This window comes from Chiloscyllium punctatum, chromosome 14 (genome assembly GCF_047496795.1).
Source record: "Chiloscyllium punctatum isolate Juve2018m chromosome 14, sChiPun1.3, whole genome shotgun sequence".
Classification (NCBI taxonomy): Eukaryota; Metazoa; Chordata; class Chondrichthyes; order Orectolobiformes; family Hemiscylliidae; genus Chiloscyllium; species Chiloscyllium punctatum.
Window position 1 is genome coordinate 2,727,317 of NC_092752.1, and position 25,707 is coordinate 2,753,023.

General features: G+C 44.1%; 1 protein-coding gene across 2 annotated transcripts in view; it reads left to right on the top strand.

The window, feature by feature from the left end:
* Positions 1–25,707, top strand: part of LOC140485544 (protein phosphatase 3 catalytic subunit alpha) — a 303,903-nt gene that overhangs the window by 97,874 nt on the left and 180,322 nt on the right. For both annotated transcript variants that reach the window (XM_072583759.1, XM_072583758.1), the window contains exon 2: positions 11,219–11,419. In XM_072583759.1, the coding sequence (XP_072439860.1) occupies positions 11,219–11,419 (201 nt within the window). The remainder of the gene's footprint in view (positions 1–11,218; positions 11,420–25,707) is intronic.

Consider the following 25,707-nt stretch of genomic DNA (forward strand, 5'->3'; position numbering starts at 1 on the left):
CCTTTTGTATCTATCCCGTCAAAGTCCACCAAAAGCTTTGCACTTTTCTATAATGCTGCCTCCTCTTCTAAACTCCAGTCAGTACAGGCCCAATCTACTCAACATCTCCTCACTATACAGTCCTTCTACATCCGGGATCAGTTGAGTGAAGCTTCTCTGGACGCTCTCCAATCCCAGTCTATCTTTCATTAGCTAAAGGGATTAAAATGGCTCTCCGTATTCCAGCGGTGGTCTAATTTATGCCTTATCCAAATTTCCCGATTTGGATACTTCATTCCCTTGGAAATAAAGGCCAGCATTTAAACTGCCTTCTCCATTAGCCTCTGAACTTGGATGCTAGCATTTTGTGACTCATGATCAATTGCATGAAACATTATCTCATGAGGTAGAATTTAAAATTAGTTAACCTCTACTCTGCATATATTGCCTGGTTAAACTTAAAATCAAATCACTTGATTTATTTTGTATTAAGATTTATGTTGTATTTGGATGAGATTCGCTCCTTCCAATATCCCTGCTGTGTACCTCTCTCCCATGCACAGTAGCTTTCTCCTTTCCAAAGCACTTTCTAAATTTACCTTTTACAGCTCTTCATCTGATCCCTCTGGGCACTGCTGAAGTGGCATATTCTGGATTACTTGCTCTATCCAGTGAAATATCAAGTGTACCTTTTCTAAAGTCCTATGTTTAAAGAAGTTGCTATATAAATGCAGTTTGTGTGTTGGCTTCTCTGTACAGTGAATTGCAGCAAGTTGCCCTGAATGGATGACTCTGTTGCTGTAACTGTTCCATACTCCAAAGGATAACTTGTGATGGAAGATGGAATGGATGGACACAATGTGAAAATGTTTTGTTTAGCTCGTCACCAGGTACTCGGCTGCTGGGGGAGGCTGCCCCATCAACCTCTGCTGTACTTCACCTGGAACTGCTCCATGTTGATACTGCCTGCAAAACTCTCATCACTTGGCACGGCTGGTTCTCCATGGCAAACCCAATCACTTCTTACAACCAACAAACCAATTACATTTATATAGCACCTTCCAACGTCATAAAAAATCAAAGGTTCTTCATGGGAGCGACTATCAAACAAACCTTTATGCTGAAATGCAAACAGAAATTGCTGGAAAAGCTCAGCTGATCTAGTAATGTCTGTAGTGAGAAAGCAGAGTTCAAGTTTCAGGTCCAGTGACCCTTCTGATATGCTGCTTGTAAAGACTGATGCAAAGTACATATTAAATTCCTCAGCTATTTCTTTGTTCCCCGTTACTACATTTCCAACCTCATTTTCCAGTGGTCCAATGTTAACTCTTGCCTCTCTTTCACCTAAGGAAACTCTTTAAGTTGTCTTTTATATTACTAGCTAGTTTACTCTCACAGTCCATCTTCTCCCCTCTCAATGCTTTTTCAATTATCCTCTACTGGATTTTAAAGGACTTCCAAATCCTCTGGCTTCCCACTAATCTTCACCACATTGTGTGCTTTCTCTTTTGCTTTTATTCTGTCCCTGACTTCCCTTGTCAGCCACAGTTGCCTCATTCTCCCCTCAGTATGTTGTTTCTTCCTCGGGATGAATTTCTGCTGTGCCTCCTGAATTACCCCCAGAAACTCCTGCCATCGCTGCTCCAGCACCCTCCCTTCAAAGCTCCCCTTCCAATCAACTCTGGCCAGCTCCTCCCTCATGTCTGCTTCGTTACCTTTACTCAATTGTAATACTGTTACATCTGATTCCAGTTTCTCCCCATCAAACTACATCTATGTTATGGTCTTCACCCAGGGGTTCCTTCACTTTAAACTCCCTAGTCTAGTCTGCCTCATTAGCCATCACCAAATCAAAAATGTCTGTTCCCTTGTGGGCCATCATGTAGATATTCCACAAATTCCTTTTCTTGGAATCTAATGCCAGTCTGGTTTTCCCAGCCCACCTGCATATTGAAGTCCGTGATTATTGTAACAATGCCTTTCTTATTTACCTCCTGATTTATTTTCTTCCCCATTGTGACTACTGCTGGTCGACCTGTACAGCGTCCTTTTCCCTCTACAGTTCATTAACTCTACCCACACAAATTCTCTGCCTTCTGATACTGTCATTTGCTGTCAATTTTATTTTATTTCTAACTAATAAGGCAACCCCAAACCCTCGGCCCATCCTTTCATGAGGATGTGTCTTCTTGGATATTTAGTTCTCAGCCCTGATCCCCTTGTAGCCACGTCTCTGTGATACTCACAACATTGTGCAACAGACTCACTTACCTTGTTTTGTATACAGCAGTTAAAAATCACACAACACCAGGTTATAGTCCAACAGGTTTAATTGGAAGCACACTAGCTTTCGGAGCGACACTCCATCAGGTGATTGTGGATGATCAGGTGATGAAGGAGCTTTGCTCCGAAAGCTAGTGTGCTTCCAATTAAACCTGTTGGACTATAACCTGGTGTTGTGTGTGATTTTTAACTTTGTACACCCCAGTCCTACACCGGCATCTCCAAATCTTATAAATAGCATTTATTGAAGTACAGCACCCTCTGTCCTGCATTGGCTGCCACCTTCTCAGAACTGTCCCTGAAGGTAGATTCCTGACCCTTTCTGGACATTCTGTCCTATTACTTGTGGCAACTTTAACAACCTATAACAACTCCACCCCCCCCCCCCCCCCCCCCCCAACCCCCCACACCCACCCTCTCTACACACCCCTCCATCCTGCCCAGACCCCCTGTGGCCCTTCCAGCGCAGTGTGAGAGGAGCCACCTTTGGGCTATTTAATCAGTGCAGGAGCCCCAAACCTAGGGTGTTGGAAGGTTCCCCTCAATCTTGAGAGGCTGCTGAAGGAAGGTGGTGAAGGTAGCGATCCCAACTAATTCTATAAACTGGAAACGAACGTGTTAAAAGAAACTGGATAAAAGGCGTGTATTACCTGCCCTGAGGTTTTACTCTTGTTATTGAAGTGCTTTATGTATTGAGAGATTGGATCTGGAGCATCAAGTTGCTGATGTAATTGACGTGAGCCTTGAGTGAAAAGCTGAAGTTGTGAATGTACATTAATCCTGAGGCCGTAATGCCATCTCCCTCCCATCCAGCAGTTATTCTGTTGATTAAGGACAATCACTCTCCCAAAGTGAGCTTCCTAACAGAACTGGATTTCATTCTGATTTGCCCAGCCACAAAACGTTCCTGTCAGCCTGTTTGTAGGTGTTGCCTTTGTTGTATTTTCCATCTTCTTGGTATAAGAGCTAACAGTTTTGAAATGACATCAGGGTACAGTAAAGCTGCAGTATGGAGCCTCGATCAGTCTGGGCTGTTCAGTGTTGACGTCAGACATTTCCCTGTCAGGTACAATGCTTCTTTCAGGCTGAGGTATGCTCTTCCCTCTTCCTCAACCAACCAGGTATCAGATGCAAAAATGGAAATTGCTGGAGATACTCAACAGATTAGGCAGCATCTGGGGAGAGAAAGCAGAGTTAATGTTTCCAGCCCAGTGACCCTCCTTCAGAACTCAAATGCCCTATCAGAAGAATATTTGCTTCTGCACCAGTCCAGTTTTTTGTTTCTCTCACCAAGTTTGCCAACTATATCTAATATCAGTCCATATTTTATGCTTCCAAAGATGTCTGCTCCAAAGTTTACCAAGAAATGTTTTGCTAAGGAATGCAAGAGCTGGAGGCAGTTGTACAGACTTTGTCACATTGTTCTTGAGCTGCATCAGTGATGCTCCTTAAACACAAACACAGACAGGGGTTACTGTTTGGAGAATGGTTAAGTTGGTTCCTTTCTTCATTGAAATAGCACTGTGCCTGTCTGTCTGCATGCCTACATCTCCCTTTGTGTCTGTCTCCCTTTGTGTCTGTCTCTCTCTCTCTCTGGACACCTGCATGGGTTTTCTTTTTCCTTTCATAGGATGTGGACATCACTGCCTAGGCAGTATTTATTGCCTGTCCCTAGTTGCCCCTTGAGAAGGTGGGGGTGAGCTGCCTTCTTGACCCGCTGCAGTCCATGTGCTGTGGGTAGACCCACAATGCCCTTAGGGAGGGATTCGAGGATTTTGACTCAGTGACATTGGAGGAATGGTGATATATTTCCAAGTCAGGATGGTGAGTGCCTTTGAGGGGAACTTGCAGGGGGTGGTGGTCTCATGTCTCTGCTGTCCTCATTCTTCTAGATGGAAGTGGTCTTGGGTTTGGAAGTTGCTGTTTGAGGATCTTGGTGAATTTCTGCAATACCTTCTATAGATAGACACTCTGTAGCAGCAATGCGTACTATGGTGGAGGGAGTGGATGTGGTGCCAATCAGGCAGGCTGTTTTGTTCTGGGTGGTGTCAAGCTTCTTGAGTATTGTTGGCACTGCCCCATCCAAATAAGTGGGGAGTATTCCATCACACTCCTGACTTGTGCCTTATAGATGATGGACAGGCTTTGGGGAGTCAGGAGGGGAGTTACTCATCGCAGTATTTCTATCCTTTGATCTTGGACCTGTTTTGTTTGCTGCAAGTGCAGTTGAGTTTCTGATTAATGGTAATCTCTTGGATGTTGATAGTGAGGGAATTCAGTGATGGTAACACCATTGAAAGTCAAGGAGCAGTGGTTAACTTGTCACTTGTTGGAGGTAGGTAGTGCCTGACATTTGTGTGTTGTGAATATTACTCATCACTTGTCCGATTTTGTTGCAACTGAACATGGACTGCTTCAAGTATCCGAGTGTCGCAAATAGTGCTGAACGTTGTGCAATCATTGAACATCCCTGAATCTGAACTTATGATGGAGGAAAGGTCATTGATGAGGCAGCTAAAGATGCCTGGGTGTGGAACACTACCATGAGGAATTCTTGCAGCAATGTCCTGGAGCTGAGAAGACTGACTTCCAACAACCACAACCACCTTCCTGTGTGTCAGGTGTGTCTGTCTCGGAGTCCCCATGTGTGTGTGCATGTCAGTGTGTGTATAAGGTGCTGAGCTGTGTAGATTTGTGACATGGTCATTTAGTTTGCCATGTTAAAGTTAACAGAACTTTGTTATTAAGCCAAGATGGTGAGGAGGTGGGTGAAGCTGCTGTTAGGAGTTGGGACATCAATTCCTACCATTTCTGAAATAATTTAGGGTCAATTCTCAAAAAAACTTTGTCTTCTGCAACCTTCGGCATGCCTGTTCATCACTCAGGATCTCTCTTTTGGGAAATGTTTGTTTGATGTGGATTTGCTGTCAGAATAAGGAAAACAAGGCAGCCAGTTTCTACACATCAAGATCCCACAGTCAGTTTGTTAACCACTGAGCCATCCTTGGCTGTCTTTGATGTGCAGCAGTTTCTGTTGACCAATTGAAGACCAAGCCTCATTTCTTCATTTTGTAATTCACGTGGCGTTTTGATAGTATTACAGGGGACCAATTCCCAATGGTTTATACCTGTATTTGTTCAGAGTTTGACAATGACATGTTGCTGCTGGGTATTTTTGATGAATATTTTGCATGGTAATATCTGTATATATCCATAGGACCCAGTCTGTGAAAGTGTATTTCAGCGTGACCCTTTTATATTAAAAATTTGTTTATTCTCAAAAAAACTTTTGTCTTCTGCAACCTTCGGCATGCCTGTTTTAATGCTGCATGAAAATCTCCCAGTTTACTTGTAAATTGTTTCCAAAAATACCAGAGTTTAAAAACTGCACCCGTCTTAATTAACCATAACTAATTGTCATTGAATTATAGGATCCATACAGTGCAGATAGAGGCCATTTGGCCCATCGAGTGTGCACCAACCCTCCGAAGAACATGCCACTCAGATTCATTCCACAACCCTGTCCCTTAACCCTGCATTAACCATGGCTAACCTGGTTAACTCTCATCCCTGAACACTGGGGCAATTAAACATGCATGCATATCTTTGTCCCTCTATTTTCCTGCCTCTGGCACATGGGTTTATTAGATTGAGCAGTTTTGTGCGCTTCCTCTGATTGTGTTGATGACTTCGACACGGACTGGGATTGGGGAACTGCGACTCTTGCACTTGTCGTGTGTTAGTCTTTATCACTGGCTCCAAGGTTTGTGACTGTGGTAGTGACCGTGGTTAACCACCATTGGTCTGGGATGGCAGTAACTATGTCCATGTTTGTGACACTATGCCCGTGTGTCAGGAAGGGAGAAATCGGCAGCTCCAGTGTATGTGCACCAATGTTTCAATCTGACGGTTGCTTTCTGAGACATGAGAATTCCAAGTGAATTGCAAAGTTTTTGGGCAAGTGAAGTAACTTTTGTTCTGAGCCCACTGGGGTAACAGGCTCTTTCTGACTTCACTCTGGCTTGATCAGTGTTGCAGCTCATCGTTTGTGTTGGCTTTGTGTCAGGCTGAGTTGGTTCATGCTTCACTAGACCCTGTACCTGTGGAGATGTTTATGTTTTTGATCACAAATTTGAATCCTGGTGGCGACTGTTCCACATTTAATGTAAACGGCTCAGTATTAGAAGGTAGTTATTTTCCCAAAACATTACGCTATAATTGGATAATAGATAGAAGAATGAACAATACATTCCTTTGCAGCTGTTTGTATTCCACTGGCAGGACACTTCATAGCAACTCGAATCAAATACATTTCTTACTCGGATTCCGAGACTCTTACTGTTGTACTAGGAACTGAGTGGCTGACATGGCTTTAACCTCCTGACCCTCAAGCTCTGGAAGTTCTCCCCCGCCCCCCCACCCCCCATAAACCCTTCTTTTTTTAAAAACCGAAAGGACTGTAGTTGCTATAAATCAGAAACCAAAACAGGAATTGCTGGAAAAGCTCAGCAGATCAGTCAGCATCCGGAAACAGAAATTAGAGTTAATGTTTCGGACAGAGTGACCCTTCCTCAGAATAACTTTTAAGATGCTCCTTTTCTCCTACCTTTTTCGCCAGGCTTTCATGTGGCTTGGCTTACATTGTTAGCTGCTTTATACTCCTGTAAAACAATCAAAGATGTTCTCCTACACTGAGAATGCTATTTTAGTTCACATTACTGTTGTTTAGTCAGATCATCCAGGCACCATCCCCACATCCAGACCCTCGCTCACAGTCTGACCCTCGCTCACAGTCTGACCCTCGCTCACAGTCTGACCCTCGCTCACAGTCTGACCCTCGCTCACAGTCTGACCCTCGCTCACGTCCAGACCCTCGCTCACAGTCTGACCCTCGCTCACAGTCTGACCCTCGCTCACAGTCTGACCCTCGCTCACAGTCTGACCCTCGCTCACAGTCTGACCCTCGCCCACGTCCAGACCCTCGCCCACGTCCAGACCCTCGCCCACGTCCAGACCCTCGCCCACGTCCAGACCCTCGCCCACGTCCAGACCCTCGCCCACGTCCAGACCCTCGCCCACGTCCAGTCCCTCGCCCACGTCCAGTCCCTCGCCCACGTCCAGTCCCTCGCCCACGTCCAGTCCCTCGCCCACGTCCAGTCCCTCGCCCACGTCCAGTCCCTCGCCCACGTCCAGTCCCTCGCCCACGTCCAGTCCCTCGCCCACGTCCAGTCCCTCGCCCACGTCCAGTCCCTCGCCCACGTCCAGTCCCTCGCCCACGTCCAGTCCCTCGCCCACGTCCAGTCCCTCGCCCACGTCCAGTCCCTCGCCCACGTCCAGTCCCTCGCCCACGTCCAGTCCCTCGCCCACGTCCAGACCCTCGCCCACGTCCAGACCCTCGCCCACGTCCAGACCCTCGCCCACGTCCAGACCCTCGCCCACGTCCAGACCCTCGCCCACGTCCACAGATTTTCACCTTTAGATCACTGCTTACTCATCGCTAGTTCAGTAAAAATATTATGAGAAATGGATTGACAAGAAAAAGAAGTACCAAATGTCATTTTTATGCACCCACATAGACACACTTTGAAACTTTGTTAGCTTTGCAAATAGTAAAACTGGCGAATGCCGAGGGAAGGTTATAAGTCAGAATGTTACAGGTGAGGACAGTCCGACAGAGGAAAAGCAAGCTGCAGACTGAAGGAAATGAAGGCGGCTGTAAATGTCAGAACCCAGAGCCTGGCAGAATATTTTATTGCTCATTTGCTGCTCCAGGGAGCATTGAGATTGAAGTTTTATGTGTGGAAGTCTTAGTTATTTTTTCATATGTTTTTACAAAGAGACCGATAGGAGCGAATTTGTTTTCATTTTTGAGATTTTTATTTTGGACTGAGTTAAAAGTTGCAGCTAAGTTACTGATTTGAAAAATACCTGTCTTACTTGCATAGTTACAGAACTGTTGCAGCTTTTGAAATTTGACCAAATTTAGTATTTTTGTTTAAAGCAAGTTTAGAATTTCAAAGGGAGTGTCTCTTAGTAAAATATTAATTCCAGTTTTTAACAATTATAGAGACTCAAGAAAAAACTGTTCATGACAATGTCTTCAAAATTAGCAGCAATTAACTGCATGGAAGTAGAATTAACATTGAGTAATCTCGACATACCTGTTGAAGTTCAAAGTTTGGGAGAAGATTTGTAGCTTGGGTGCTCGTTGTTGTGGTTCTGTTCGCCGAGCTGGGAATTTGTGTTGCAGATGTTTCGTCCCCTGTCTAGGTGACATCCTCAGTGCTTGGGAGCCTCCTGTGAAGCGCTTCTGTGATCTTTCCTCCGGCATTTATAGTGGTTTGAATCTGCCGCTTCCGGTTGTCAATTCCAGCTGTCCACTGCACTGGTCGGTATATTGGGTCCAGGTCGATGTGCTTATTGATTGAATCCGTGGATGAGTGCCGTGCCTCAAGGAATTCCCTGGCTGTTCTCTGTTTGGCTTGTCCTACAATAGTAGTGTTGTCCCAGGTGAATTCATGTTGCTTGTCATCTGCATGTGTGGCTACTAAGGATAGCTGGTCGTGTTGTTTCGTGGCTAGTTTGTGTTCATGGATGCGGATAGTTAGGACAAACAGGAAGACCGCTAACGATCTGCATCCATGAACACCAACTAGCCACGAAACGACATGACCAGCTATCCTTAGTAGCCGCACACTCAGATGACAAGCAACATGAATTCACCTGGGACAACACTACTATTGTAGGACAAGCCAAACAGAGAACAGCCAGGGAATTCCTAGAGGCATGGCACTCATCCACAGATTCAATTAATAAGCACATCGACCTGGACCCAATATACCGACCACTGCAGCGGACAGCTCGAACTGACAACCGGAAGCGGCAGGGACAAACCACTATAAATGCCAGAGGAAAGATCACAGAAGCGCTTCACAGGAGGCTCCCAAGCACTGAGGATGTCACCTAGACAGGGGACGAAACGTCTGCAGCACAAATTCCCAGCTCGGCGAACACAACCACAACAACCTGTTGAAGTATTTTTGTACTTTAAGTAAAGGACTGAATCGGTTTGGCTGGACTATTGCTGTGTAAGACCAATGACTACTTCAACGATTGAATACTCCTGTGTACTCTGAATTCAAAGTTGCTTAATTCAAATGAGCTGATTTCTTTTTAAAAATAAAATTCCCACTTCATATTAGATGTGTTGGTTAATTCATTTCTTTGTCTAAAAATTAGTTACCAGAAATAGATTATATAAAAAAACAAGCATGATAAATGGTTCATCAGTCCCTCTGTATGACTAGATAATTAAATAGATCATGTTCATATGGATGAAAAGTAAGTGAGATTATCAGTGGCCATAAAATATTGAGACATTTGCAAACAAATAACACGGTCAAAAGAGCTGCATTTTATTTCAAGTAAATCGGTCCTGTGTTCGCTGCAAATACTAAACTGATTTTTGTCACATGGAGGGGGAAAACTTGCAGGTGGTGGTGTTCCTCTGTGTCTGCTGCCTTGTCCTTTTTCAGGGTAGTGGTTATATGCTTGGAAGGTGATCTCTGAGGGACCTTGAGTTATTGCAGTGTATCTTGTAGATGGTACACTCTGCTGTTACTGATCGTTGATGGTGGAGGGACTGGATATTTGTGGATGTGGTTCCAATCAAGCGGCTGCTTTGTCCTAGATGGTGTCAAGCTTCTTGAGTGTTGTTGGAGCTGTCTCCATCCAACCAAGTGGGGAGTATTCCGTCACACTTCTGACTTGTGTCTTGTCGATGATGTACATTTATTTCAGTGTAGAAAGGTACCCAGGTGACAAAGCTGAGCAGCACTAACAGTAACCAATAAAATGCTGCAAGTCTGGATAGACACTAAGTACAAAGCATTAAGAATTATTCACCAACAATACTATAACCACCAATATGTATTGTGAGACTTCCCAAAGAAAATAACCTTTGGTTTGCTTAATTCTCAGGAATAGTGCAGCATGTAACAACCTCGGGTGAGAGATGGTACCTCTGACAGTGTAGCATCGCTCAGTAATGCACTGGAGTGTCTGATTGGACTAGTGTGCTCAAGAACTGGAGTATCTCTGAGCTCAGAGCTAGGATGATAGTGTTTCCACTGGCGGTTGCTGCACTGTCAGGAATGGCCACAATCTCTTGCTGTCGAGTAGACATTGGAGTCATGTGGAATTACCAGAAATTACTTGATCATTAACCTGGCTTTCCTCTATGTATATCAGCTCTGGGTGGTATTGTTAAGCCTTGTGCCACTGACGTCAAGCATGTTCCTTCTGGAAAGAGCAGATGTAAAACCTATTGATCGGAATAACTGAAGCCCTTGTAAACAATTATTGATCATTCCCCTTTCCTTTGGAAGAGAAAGACATTTGCATTTAAATAGTGCCTTTCTTGACATCAGAACACTTCAAGATGATTCACAATGAGTGGTGTATGTTTTGCAGTGTAGTCACTGTTCAATATTGGAAATGCAAAAACCAATTTTTATGAAACAGCTTCCCATAACCAGACAATAAAGGCCATTGTTATCAGTCAGAGCATTGAAGGCAGCTCCCTTGTTCTTTGGAAGTGTAGAGTCTATCTGTCACCTTGGGCAGGAGGCTGGATGGAGCCTCGGTTTGGGATCTTCTCTGAAAGTTGTCACCTCCAACACACAGCACTTCCTCAATGTCATGCTGGGAGTGACAGCTGAGATTTTATCTTCAAATCTCTGTGAGAGTGCCACTTGAACCCACGACATGTAATTTGACAGGAGGTTATGTGAAAACTTTTTGCTTTAATTTCATTGTGCAGATGTTTAGTAAAGAATGCTTCAATGTATTGGGAAGTAGACAATGATTACAGTTTGATCCCTGTAAGGCTGGCTGATCTGGAAGTTTTGCGGGTGGTGTGACACATGGTGATATCATATTCCCTTTCTCCCCACAGCCGTTCCCTTCCCTCCCAGCCACCGGTTGACAGTTAAGGAGGTCTTTGACCATGATGGGAAGCCACGTGTGGACGTGCTTAAGGCTCATCTTACGAAAGAGGGCCGAGTGGAGGAGGCTGCAGCAATGAGGATTATAACAGAAGGAGCTTCCATTCTCCATCAAGAGAAGACAATGCTGGACATTGAAGCTCCAGTCACTGGTGAGTTGTGGGGAGAATAGGACACTGCCTGATTTTGTTTGGTTGGGTGATGTGTATACAACATTGAGTCAGACAGCACGGAAACCGACCCTCTGGTCCAATCAGTCCATGCTGACCATAATCCCAAACTAACAAGTTCTAGCTGCCTGTTCGTAGCCCATGTCCCTCACATTACACTCAGGGTGAATTGCTGCTTTCAGCTGCACTATTCTCTGCAACTGAGTCATGCATCCTGCCCTGTTCTCCAGGCTCTTTGGACTGCCGAACCTGTAATCTTGATCCTTGTGAACAGTTTATGGGATGATGCTGTGCTCTTGCGTTTTGGGTCATGTGGTTTTCCTTTTGCTATTGTATACTTTGCAGAAAGTAACGTTGCTATAGTTTTGCCAAATTATAGCAGAGGGATAATTAGTGGGGGTTTAACCTGAGGATCACCATGCCTCAGGGTGAGGGGAGGGGTTGAAAAGGAAAACCCTTCATGGGAACCTCAGCTGGTGTGGGAATTGAATCCACATTGTTTGCATAACACTGCACTGCAAATGAGCTGTCCAGCCAACTGAGCTAACCAGCCCCCTCTTATACAGGACACCCTGCAGGTAAATTGGAAGCTTGTTACAGATAAATGTCATGCATTACCATAGCACCTGTCATGCTAAGGCACCCCAAAGCTCTTTATAGACAATTAAGATCTTTTTGAAGTGACGTCCTCATTGTAATGTAATACTTGGCAGCCAACTTCTACATAGCAAGATCCCACAAATTGATGGCTGCCAGTGATCAGGTCACCTGCTCAAATAATTCTAGTTAAAGGAATATTGAGCCAAGCACAGAGTAAAATGCTCCCCTTTTTCTAAAATAATACCATGGGATTGTTTTCACCCAGTACAAAGGGCATTTGGGGCAGTGGTTTAATGTTGCATCAATGACAATATCTTAGACAGAGCAGCACTCCCTCAGTGTGGCCTTCCTGACACTGAACTGTGGCCTGAAGACCCGTGACTAAATCCCACATGGTTGTGACTCCAGGGACGGAGGGTGAGCCTCATCATAACTCCATTCTGACAATGTCTACTGTCATACAAACTGGGAACAGGCTATTCGGTCCTTTAATCCTGCTCAATGTAGATTGTAATGTGTGATACCACAGTCCTATATCCATTTAGTAGTTGGTGTTCGGAGCAGAGGAGTTGGATTCCTTGGGCTGGAGCTATATTGGCTGTCTCAGAAATGATAGAGAACTGGAGTGTGAGCTAATGATCTATTGAGCAATGAAAACAGAAAATGCAGTTCAATTAGAACATAGAACTGTATAGACCCTTCGGCCCTCTGTGTGCTGGCCTTCTATCTTACTCTAAGGTCAGACTACATACCCTCCACTGTATTAACTTCCATGTGCCTATTCTGGATTGCCCTGCTATAGGAAGGATATAATTAAATTGGAGAGTGTGCAGAAAGATTTACCAGGGTGTTACTGTGACTGGGGTTTTAAGTTATGAGGTGAGGTTGGATTGGCTGGGACTTTCTTCATTGGAGTGCAAGACATTGAGGGGTGACCTTGCAGAGGTTTGTAAAGCCATTAAAAAGGTGAATAGCAAAGGTTTTTTTCCACAGGCTAGGGGAGTTCAAAACTAGGAGGTGTAATTTTAAGATGAGAGGAGAAAGATTCAAAAAAGCCATTCAGAGCAACCTTTTCACACCGTGTGATGTGTATGTGGAATGAATCTCCAGAGGAAGTGATAGATGCAGGTACAGTAAAAACATTTACAAGACATTTGGATAGATACATGGAGAGGAAATGTTTAGAGGGGTATGGGCCAAATTCAGGCGAATGGGATAAGTTCAATTTGGGAAACTTGGTCGGCATGGATGACTTAGTCTGAAAGGTCTGTTTCTGAGCTGTATGACTCTGAGAATTGGAGTTTCAGGTCTGTGACCCTCTATTGAGATGAGAGATTAGCCCGACTTCTCTGCAGAATGTTCTGTTCCAGAATGACCTGCTCTTATTCCACTTTTTCTGCATCTGCGGTAGTTTTGCTTTTGATTGTAATTTTTATGAAACTGGAATTGACAAAATGAAGGCAATGAGTCTCCCAAAATCCCAACCACAACCAGTCAGTGCGATTCTAGGAGCAAGAGGGAAACAAGTGATGGAGGGGAGTGAATGTCAGATCTTCCTTTTTATTGAAGTGGAAACTATTTATTGATGTCAGTTTTTAAATGAGAAGCTATTTTTGATTTGTACAAAGGCTGTGAATTGAGGATTGTTATTAGATAGCTGAACTGCTGAGGAAGTTCCTGGTTAATGACAGAGCAAAGGCAAACAGATCTATGAAACCTGCAACAGTTTTGTCAATTAACAGTGGATGCTGGTCCAATAATGATTTGTGACTTTATGCAGCACTATTTTAACATAGTTAAATGTTTAAATGAATCAAACTTTTAATCTAAGCTGCATAAGCAAATGTTGAGATAGCTGCAGGTTTTAAAAACTCTTAAAGCAAGAGATATGAATAGAAGAGTCTCAGGAGGAAATTCCAGAACTTAGGGTTGGGGAAGCTGAAGGCATGAACACCATTCGTGAAGTGATTAATGTTGGGGGGTGTGTGTGCAAGAGACTGGAGATCTTGGAAGGTTGTCAGACTGGAGGTGGGGGTGCTCGGTGTGTGTGGTGTTGCAGTGATGCGATCATTCATGATTTGGGAACCTGAAAGAAAATGTTGAAACTGAGATGTTCCCTGATCTAGCATCAGTGTATGGTTTATGTTTCATTGTGGAGGTTGTAATCTGTTTAACGTGGTCTCTCTAGATGTGCAGCTGTCATTTGTGGTAAACCTGTACTGAATTGTTTATTTCTGATGTTGCTGTTTGGGGTATTAAGGTTAGTGTAAATTGGGGAGTCAGTGTTCTAGTCACAACTGTCCAGACATCCAGCTATGAGCAGGCTTGATGAACCAGTCTTGTCAATGGCTTCTGTTTTCAGTTCTGAAAATGATCAGGCCCCACAGTGCCCCGTAGGATGTAGAGTCACTGGGGAGGGTGTGGAAAAGGTTTACGTGGGACAACGCTAAAACCACAGTGAAGATGCAGGAGTTCTCTCCCCAACAGAAACTGAGATAACGTGGGAGAATTATTTCAGGTTAATTTTAGGTTAGATTTTTCTAGATCCTCCAGAGGCCATAACTAGGATCCTTAAGTTGAACATAGTCACTGATTAGTTCAACAGTGAATTCAGTAGAAATATCTTTATCCAGAGAATGTGGCATGCACTCTCATATGGAACAATTGAGGTAAATATCGTAAATACTGAATATACACAGAATTCAAAATCTCACAACACCAGATTATAGTCCAACCTGTTGGACTAAACCTGGTGTTGTGTGATTTTTTTTCTTTACTTTGTTCACCCCAGTCCAACACCGGCTCCTCAAATCAGGATATACACAGGAGACAGAAAGGGATGACTGATTGTGTTAATAGGGTGGGAAGAGACGAAACAGCATATGGACCAGTTGGGTCACATGGCCTGTGAGTGCATTATAAATTCTATGCAACGTGACTGCCTGTAGTTGTGGGTTATTTTGCAGCAAAGCATGGTGACTGGGGAAGCAATAGAGCTGCAGTAGTTGCATTGCTGTAAATGCTTTAAAGCGAGTGGTACAACTGTGTCCTAGTAACTGGGGCTGAGATGATAGCTTGATGGTGTTGAGCTGCAAACAGTAGGAAGCATTGAATGCAGATACCAACAGGATTGCTTTTGAGTTTTCTGTTGAAAGGAAGCTGATTAATTAGATATTTCACGACCAATGTGAGACCAGTGAATCTGAGTTTAAACTCTCTGTAGGCAGTACGTGTGCAGCAGTGAGATTCATACATTCAGAGCTCTCAGCAGCTTCCTTGTGCTGGCTCTTTGAAATAATTCCTCACTTGGTCTTTTCTATGACCATCCACAATTTTCTTTTCCAAATAACCCCTCCATTCCCTTTTGCTGTTCCTTTTCCCTCCAGTACCTTTTCAGACAGTCCAGCCCAGACCATAACTTTGTGTGAAAAGAAACAGTCTTCCCTCAGGAATTTTGTCAATAATCTGCGATTTCAGTCCTCGTGGAAATAGTTTCTTCGTGTTTATTCTATGCAACTCTCGCTGACTCTGAACATTTGTATCAAATATCCCATTCACCATCTCTGCTGTAAAGTAAAACAGCCCCAGCTTCTCCAGTCTCTCTCCAATCACTGAAGTTCCTCATTACTTGCACTGTTTTAGTCAATCTCCTCCATGTCCTGGGACAATGCCAGGGTAGTTTTCATAGATTATGGTTCCCAGGGCTGAAGAATTCACCAGGGAGGACCTAACCAGTGCTTAGTCAAGGATGAGCATGCCAGCCTTGCGTTTGTAGCTCTCGTCATTGAGAGGCCATTCAGGCCCAGACTCAGACTGCCCCATTGGAGTTGTCTAGTCTCATTCTCTTAACTCAATAAGCTCCCATTCTGCTCTTCAAATGGAACTGTTTCTCCAAGATTTCTGCTGGTTCAGTTGGGGCTTTTGAGAGGGTATTGACTGATTGATTGTTTTTATTTAAACACTGTCCAAGGGAATGGGGAAAAGACAGAATGGCACTAGGGCCAAATGGTCTCCTTTCATGTTGAAATAATTCGGTGGATTTCTTTTGCTTTGAGTTTAGTTCCTAACTGTTCAGAAATAAACTCTTAGTAACACTGTCCATGTTCTCATCTCCATCAATGTGAGGTATTTGTTCTAAACGCCCCTCATTTCTTCGAGTTTAGGCCATTCGGCCCTTCGAGCCTGCTTCATCATTTAGAATGATCATGGCTGATCATTCAACTCAGTCCCTTGTTCCCACTTCATCACCACCATGCCCTTTGATTCCTTTAGCCCCAAGAACTATATTTAACTGTTTGAAAATATTCAGTGTTTCAGCCTCGGTGCTTTCTGTGGCAGAGAATTCCCTGAACTCCCCACTCTCTGGGTCAAGCAGGTTCTCCTTATTTCAGGCCAAAATGGCCTACCCCATGTCTTTGACTGTGACCTCCTCGTTCTGCTCTCCCTGGTCATCAGGATCATCCTTCTTGCATTTCGCCTGTCTCATCCAGTTAGAATTCTATTGGTTATGCTGTTCGTGTAAATGTGTAAATCTAATCGCTGAGATGACCAATTGTTTCTCTTTGGTGTTGCTCTCCAGAATAAGAGAGATCTCCAGCTCCTTTCATCAATAAACTCTAAATAATCTCTTTATAATAACATAACTCATCCTTAAAACAAGTGACCAAACTGTTTTATATACAAGTTTTATAATCCATAATTCGAATTGTAACACTTTTAACCCTAAACATAGAGCATGTGTGCACGCATGTGACGACAATGACACTGCTGAAGTGATACCTGAAATAAAACAAAGGCAAAGCATCCTCAATGGTCTCCAAATAAAGGTTAGAGATTGATGAATTCTTGTAATACACTGAGCTGCTCATTGACAAAATCAAATTGTTGATAGTTATGTATCAGTGATAGATTGATTAGAAATCAAAATGGATCCCAGTTTTTGGATAGGGCTCACAATTCAATTTTTTCAGAGTTTGTAAGGCGGACCAAATACTGAGGTGTTGAACTGACTGGATTGACTAATAGAGTGCCTTTCTGATCCTTCCTGCTATTTCTCTTTCTTACAGTTTTCCTCTTTTTTTCTTTCTTTTTTTTGTCTTCCTTTGAAGCAGTGTCAAACCCAGCCAGGGTTGCTAGGAAACAGTCTCACAGTGCAAAAGGCAAACAACCCTTTTTATTCCAGAAGGATCCAAACTGTTCAATGTCTTCTAGTTGTTTTTACATAATCCACCATTTATAATTATTATGCATTAATATTTATGTATGTGGATTTTATAATTGCAGCTGTAGAACCTAGGGTGGTATGGACTAGACAGAGAGAAAACTTACATTTCTATAAACATCTTTCACATCTTTGTCCCAAAGCATTTTTTAAAAAATACTGTTCGCAGGATGTATGTGTTGCTGGCAAGGCCAATGTTTTATTACTGTTCCTAATTACCCTGGGGAATGTGCTGGTGAACCACTAGTGACTAATTAATGTACTGTAGCTACTATCTTATTGGCAAATGTGACCATGATGTTTTTTCTCATTTGTTCACGGGTTGTGGGCATCGCTGTCTGAGTCCAGGCGAGCTGATTTGTCGAACCATTGCAGTCCACGTGCTGTAGGTAGACCCTCCGTAGGGAGGGTATTCCAGGGTTCTGACCCAGTGACAGTGAAGGAACAGCGATATATTTCCAAGTCAGGATGGTGAGTGACTCTGAGGGGAACTTGCAGGGGGTGGTGTTCCCATTTATGTCGTGGTTGTGGGTATGTTCACTGTGCTGGGAAGTTGGTTTGCAGGCGTTTTGTCCCCTGTCTTGGTGCCATCTTCAGGGCTTTGGAGCCCCGTGTGAAGTGCTGCTGTACTGTCTCTTCTGGAATTTATTTGGTTCAGTTCCTGCTTCCTCTGGTTGTTTGTTGTAGAGGCCAATATATTGAGTCCAGGTGTATGTGTTTGTTGATGGAGCCGACAGACCTGGACCCAATATACAGCCTCTACAATGAACAAGTGGAAGCAGCAGGAACTGAACCAAATAAATTCCAGAAGAGAGAGTACAGCAGCACTTCACAAGAGACTACAAAGCACCGAGATGGGGACAAAACGTCTGCAAACAAACTTCCCAGCTCGGTGAACATACCCACAACCACAGCAACTGGAATCCAAGCTACAAATCTTTACACAAACCTAGAATGTTCCATGTATAGGTATCCTTCGCTTTTCAAACATTCACTTTATGCCAATTCGCTTTTCAGAAAGACTTTTAGTACCTGTTTTTCCTAACTGAAAGAGGAGTTTCGCTTTTACAAAAAAGCTTGTGCAGTGAGATTGGTGTCGCCAAGCACCTTCCCCAGGAACTACACTCAGCATCGAGTCGCCGCAGTGTTGAAATGTTTCTGTGAACACCTGTGCTTTATCCCATTTATTTCATGCACCGTTAGCAAGATGTGTCCGAAAGGGTGTGTGTGTCTCCCTCCCTCCCTCCCTCTCTCTCTCTCTCTCTCTCTCTCTCCTACACCCCAACCTCCTCCAGCCTATATTATATGATAGTGTTAGTTGAGGTTTTGTGTTATTTGGTAGGTTATGTTTTGGGTCTAGGAGCATTCAAAATGTTTCCCATGTAAACTAATGGTAGTTACTACTTTGCTTTACACCATTTTGGCTTACAAATGGTTTCACAGGAAAGCTCTAATTTCAGATAGTGGGGGACACCTGTATCTGCTATCCTGGTCCTTCTAAGTTGAAGTAGTCGTGGGTTTGGAAGATGCTGTCTGAGGAGCCTTGGTGAATTTCTGCAGTATATCTGAGTGCACACTGCTGTTACTGAGTGTCAGTGCTGGAGGGACTAGATATTTGTGGATGTAGTGATAGACAAGTTTTAATTCCAAATTTTTTTGGGGGGGAATTCAAATTTCACCGAACCCTGTGTTAGTTCAACAATCCCATCACTCTCTAGGTAAAGATGTTTCTCCTGAATTCCCCCCTGGATTTATTGGTGACTGTTTTATGTTGATGGCTCCTGCTTTTTTTTATCGTCAAGAAGCAGAAACATCTTCTCCATGTCTACTCCATTGAGCCTGTCATGTTGTGAGGACCTCCTGGATGTAGTCAAGGTTGTTACATCTTGATGATTCCTGGTCTCCCACAAATTTCTATTTTTTCCAACACATAAAACATTTCAAACAGCTCATTCCCAGCCTCTCCTTATAACTCGAACCCTCCAGACCCAGCAACATCCTGGTAAATCTTTTGAACCCTCTCCAGTTTAATAATATCCTTCCTATAACAGGGAGACCAGAACTGTATACAGTACTCCAAAAGAGTCCTCACCAACATCCTGCACAACCTCAATATGACGTCCCAACCCATGTACTCAAAAGTCCAAGCAATGAAGGCAAGCGTGCTAAATACCTTCTTAACCATTCTGTCTACCTGTGATGCAAATTGCAAAGAATTATGTATCTCAGTCCCAAGGTCTCCCTGTTTGACAACACGACCCAGGACCCTACAATGAAATTTATAAATCCTGCCCTTTTGTTTCACCAAAATGCAATACTTCACATTTATCAAAGTTAAACTCCATCTGCCACACCTCGGCCCATTGGCCCAATTGACCAAGATCCCTTTGTAATCTTAGATAACCTTCCCTGTTTACTATGCCACCAATTTTGGACAAAGTCAAATATCACACAACACCCGGTTATAGTCCAACAGGTTTATTTGGAAGCACTAGCTTTCTGAGTGCTGCCTCTTCATCCTCGAAGCTAGTGCTTCCAAATAAACCTGTTGGACTATAACCGGGTGTTGTTTGATTTTTTTTTTTACTTTGTCCAGCCCAGTCCAACACTGGCACCTCCAAATCATGACCAGTTTTGGTGTCACCAATAAACTTGCAAACCATGCCTCCTAAATTCTCATCCAAATCATTTATATAAATGACAAACAGTGGACCCAGCACCGATCCCTGTGGGACACTGCTGATCACAGGTCTCAAGTCTGGAAAAACAACCCTCCATCACCATCCTCTGGCTTCTGTTGTTAAGCCAATTTTTTATCCAAAGAGCAAGCTCACTGAATCCCATGTTTCTTTACTAATTAGTCAACTATATGAACCGTTGTCCAGGTTTTAGTAAAGGCCATGTAGACAATGTCGACCAGACTGCCCTCATAAGTCTTTTGATTAAGTCCTCAAAAAAAACTCAAGTTAGTGCGACACAATGTCCCTCACACAAAACCATGCTGACGATCCCTCATCGGTCCTTGCCTCTACAAATGCATTTAAATCCTTACTTTCAGAATCCCCTCAAACAACTTACCCACCACTGACATCAGACTCATTGATCTGTAGTTGCCAGGCTTCTCCTTACATCCTTTCTTAAATAAATGCAAATCATGGATGTTTATATTTACATAATCAATGTGCAGGGTTTCATGGGATTGGCACTAAATTAAAATGCTCAGAGCTGGTGTAGTAAAATAACCTTCCTCTGCGCAGTAACAATTCTGTGACTCCCTCTGGCTGACAGGCAACCACAGTCTTCTTGGTGCCCACTTACTGCCTGATGGGCATTTAATGCAAGGAGGGGGGTCCTCCTGTGGACGGGCAGTGCTGAGCCCTCACCACTGGTCAACAGCCAGTTACTGGACTCCTGTCCCTTCAGTAAGTTCCCCATAAAGTGTAAATCCATTCAGCACATTGACATGAGGTTTCTGTTGGTAGGTTTAATTTACTTTGTTACGAGGCTAACGTTCCCAGTCGGTAAACTGCAGCTGATCCATTTTTTATGAACATTGTATTTCCAAATGTTATAAAAATGTGGAAGTTCTTCTCAGCAAACTCTGATGATGCAATTTCCTTCAGGCTAAATGTGATGTAACCAAAGTGGGCCATTTTTAATCCATTTTATATGCTTTTTAGACAATTGCTGATTCTTTCCCTTGGTGTGTTATATCGCAGTTTACTTGTTTTAACAATCTCAGGAGATAATAACCATGGTATTTGAGTGCCTGGCCAGAATTTTGTTGTATGTGTGTTGATCATTTTTCTGAAGGATAAGAATCCACATGCAGCCCACACAAGAGTTTTTAAACAGATGGTGGACACGTAGGGTGGTGTGATATCCTGAATAGACCAATGGATTTGAATTGTACTTTTCAATCTGTTGCCTGACCTCCTAGATTTGCAAGGACACAGTATGAAACAAGGCGCTCTATAAACTAAAGCTTAATCATTTACTTCATAATGTAGAAGGACTGAAGTACTCATTTAGGCTTGTTGGGGATTTCCTCATTCCAGGCCCAATCATACAGGATTCATGGGTCATTTCTGTGCAAGTGCTGATGGTATCACAGCAGTTAACAATTCTTGGTATGTCCTAATCAGATTGCTCTCTCTGATTAGCATTGCACTTAGGTGTCCACAATTGAGATTTTTTTTTGTTTTTGAACCTTGGAGAGCTCTCTTCACTATGACCAGGACGAAATCAGAAGTTGCTGTTGTAATTTGATGCTGGTTCCAGATCGTTGTTGTATAAGACGCATTTTCCTCATACCTCCAAGTTGAATTGAATTGACTCATGTCTGCCAAAATGTTGAGTACTCGTTTTGTTTTGATATGAGTGATCTCTGGCACTTGAAATGAATGTTGATGGTTTATTGCGCTGATTTCTGGTTCAGCTGGTCATTGGTAGCATGTTGTCTTGGAGTGGGGGGGTTGGGGGAGCACTTGTCGTGTCTCGCACTGACCATTTAAAGCCTTGTGCATCATTGGAATGCTGCCTTGTTTGTGCAGAGACAAAAAACTGCAGATGCTGGAATCCAACGCAGATAGGCAGGAGGCTAGAAGAACACAGCAAGGCAGGCAGCATCAGGAGGGAGAGGGAACACAGCAAGGCAGGCAGCATCAGGAGGGAGAGGGAACACAGCAAGGCAGGCAGCATCAGGAGGGAGAGGGAACACAGCAAGGCAGGCAGCATCAGGAGGGAGAGGGAACACAGCAAGGCAGGCAGCATCAGGAGGGAGAGGGAACACAGCAAGGCAGGCAGCATCAGGAAGTGAAGTCAATGTTTCGGGTGTAACCCTTCTTCAGGACTGGGGTGTGTGGGTGTGAGGGGGACCCGCAGATAAAGCGGGTGGTGGGGGCGGGGTGGTGAGGTGGGGAAAGCCGAAGGCAGGCAGACGGTATGACCTGGTTTGTCAATGGGAGGAATGAATTCGGTAGGTGGCAAGGAGTGTTGGAAGGAAGGGAGAGGGGCTGGGAAAGGAGTCTCGGGATGGGAAGGGAGATTATTTGAAATTGGAGAACTCAATGTTGAGTGTCCAGAGGACTCAACATTTGAGTTCTCAATTTTCAAATAAACCCCTTTCCCAGCCCCTCTCCCTTCCTTTCAACACTCCCTGCCACCTACCGCATTCATTCCTCCCATTGACCAATCAAGTCATATCCTCTGCCTGCGTTAACCTATCCCCAATTCACCACCCTGCCCCCACCACCTGCTTTATCTGCAGCTTCCCGCCCCCCCCACACTCATCCCCCAGCCCTGAAGAAGGGTTGCACCCGAAATGTTGACTTCACTTCCGGATGCTGCCTGCCTTGCTGTGTTCCCCTCTCCCTCCTGATGCTGCCTGCCTTGCTGTGTTCCCCTCTCCCTCCTGATGCTGCCTGCCTTGCTGTGTCCCTCTCCCTCCTGATGCTGCCTGCCTTGCTGTGTCCCTCTCCCTCCTGATGCTGCCTGCCTTGCTGTGTCCCTCTCCCTCCTGATGCTGCCTGCCTTGCTGTGTCCCTCTCCCTCCTGATGCTGCCTGCCTTGCTGTGTCCCTCTCCCTCCTGATGCTGCCTGCCTTGTTGTGTTCTTCCAGCTTCCTTGCCTGTTTATGCTGGCATTGTTCCGTTATACTGTTCAGGTTCCCGCTGCTTGATCTGTGGAAGTGGGGGGCGCTGTTCGAAGATGAGCAGGGGTTCTTGCTGGTATTCACCTTGGTCACTACAAAACAGACAAACCAGTTATTTATCTTGTTCAATTAGTGAAACTTCACTGTGTGCACTTGGCTCAATGTGGTCTTATTTTCATTCAAGGGGTATGGATCTCGCTGCCTGGCCAGCAGTTATTGCCCCATCCCTGTGTGTCCTTGAGAAAGTGATAGTGAGCTGTCATCTTGAACTGCTGCAGTCTGAGTGATGGAGCTGTCTACAGCCCAAGTGCTGCTGGAAATGGATCTGCGGGAATCTGACTGACTGTAGTTGGATAAATTGTGCAGAGGTTTGGTCAGACGCATCTGGGAACTGCTTTCCATTTTAGCAGAAGGACTGTGATCCTCAGACTCTGTAGCCAAGGAAGGGTTAAACAACAAGGGCTGATTGCAGAAACTTGTTCTGTTTTTTTTCTGAGCATTCCCCTCAGAGTGCAGAAAAGGTGAGGAGTGATCTCATTGAGGTCCCAGGGAACGGCACGTAAACCATTCCGACTGTTTGCCAATCCAGAAAAAGGACAACATCATCTTTTGAATTTGAATTGGGAGTGAAATCCTGAGTGAAATCTTTTCCCAGGAGAATGAAAATGTGGAACATTGTCTTTGAAAGTTTCTTGGGGCTAATTGAAAGCTTTCATCCAAGAGTGATCAACGTTAGTAAAGTGTAGGAAAGGATATGGAGCTAGGTGGAGTTCACATACAGATCCCCCATGACCTGGTTAGTTTTTGGAATAGGCTTGAAGGGCTGAGTGACCTGCATATTTCAATAACTTTACACTGACAGTGGGCGTTCCACGTCATTAGAGTGAACTAATTTTAAATTTGCCTCATCACCAACAGAATGAGGAACTGTACAAAATGTAATTAAGAGCTGTAGACTTTGGCATTTGGTATTTATAATTCTTCAAACAGTAGATGGTGAAATCTTTGTGTATTTGTGTGTGGGTAATTGTACGTGTGTTATACACTGCATATTAAGAATTACAGAGGAACCTCGATTATCTGGCATTCGATTATCCGAATATCGGATTATTCAGCAGGGTCGCAAGGTCCCAAAGCTTGGATAAACTTATTACCTGGCACTTGATCATCTGGAATTCAATTAACCGAGCGAAATACTCCCTGTCCGTGTCATTCAGATAATCGAGGTTCCTCTGTATTTTATTTATTTCCACCCTCTATCAATTTGCAGTCAAGCTGCTTGATGTTTGTGACAGATGTATATATTTACCAAGGAACAACACAGCGGTTTGTTTAGGACAAACGTCCTGAGATTGTTACAGTGTAGAAAGAGACCACTCAGTCCTTGTGCCAATGCTGGCTCTCTGTAGGGACAGTTCATCCTGTACCGGAGTTCTGCTGTGTGGTCTGATTTATTTATTGTCATTTATATCTTGTTACAAAACACAGTGAACAGTGTTGTATAGTGTGTCCATTCTCTGGCACCATTTTAAAACACAAAAATAAACCGTCGCCCTGTATAATATTTCCCTCCGACTAATCATTTTTTAAACAGCTTATTTGACCTGCCTCCACCACACCCACAGGTCATGCATTCCAGATTCTCTCACCTCTGGCTGTGTTAAAAAAAGTTTCTCTTCATGCCTCTGTTGCTTCTCCTGCCAATCACCTTAATTCTGCGTTGTCTAATGATTTTCAATCCTTGTGGTTTTGAGCATCTCGATCAAATCTCTTCCTGTGAGGAAAAAATACAGTCGGACCATTCAGTCCAACCGTCCATGCCAACCAGATATCAAAAATAAATCTAGTCTCATTTTCCAGCACTTAGCCCAAATCCTTCGAAACCCTCTCTGTTCGTGTCCCCATCCAGATGCCTTTTAAATGCTGTAACTGTACCAGCCGCTTCCTTTTCCTCTGGCACCTCATTCCATACATGCACCACTCTGTGTGCAAAAGTTGGTCCTTTGGTCCCTTTTCCATCTTTCCCCTCTCACCCTAAATCTATACCCTCTAGTTTTGGACTCCCTTACCCTGGGAAAAAAACCTTGTCTATTTACTCTATCCATGCCCCTCATGATTTTACAAACCTCTGTAAGGTCACCCCTCAGCCTCCAACACTCCAGGGAAAACAGCCCTAACCTATTCGGCATCTCCCTATAGCGCAAACCCTCCAACCCTGGTAATATCCTTGTCAATCTTTTCTGAACCCTTTTCAAGTTTCACAACGTCTTGCCTATAGCAGGGCGACCAGAATTGAATGCAGTATTCCAAAAGTGGCCCAAAGTTACTGCCCAAGATAAGGTGGTATGTTAGCATGGATAGAGAATTGACTAGCAAAGACAAAACACAAACACAAAACAGGTGGGAGTCTCGGTGACTCCGTGGTTAGCACTCCTGCCTCACAACACCACAGACCCAGATTCCATTCTACCATCGGGCGACTGTCTGTACGGAGTTTACACATTCTCCGTGTCTGCATGGGTTTCCTCTTGGTACTCCGGTTTCCTCTAAAGATGTACAGTTTAGGTGGATTGGCCATGAGAAATTGTCCGTAGTGTCCAGGGATGTGCAGCCAAGGTGCATTAGCCATGGGAAATGCAGGGCTATGGAGATAGGGTAGGGATTGAGTCTGGGTGAGAGCTTGATGGCCTGTTTCCACACACTCTAGGGATGTTATGATTCTGTGAAAATACAGAGGCAGAATAAGTGGGTCATTGTTTGAGTTTGCCGAACTGTATCTCATGGAATGCCACAAAG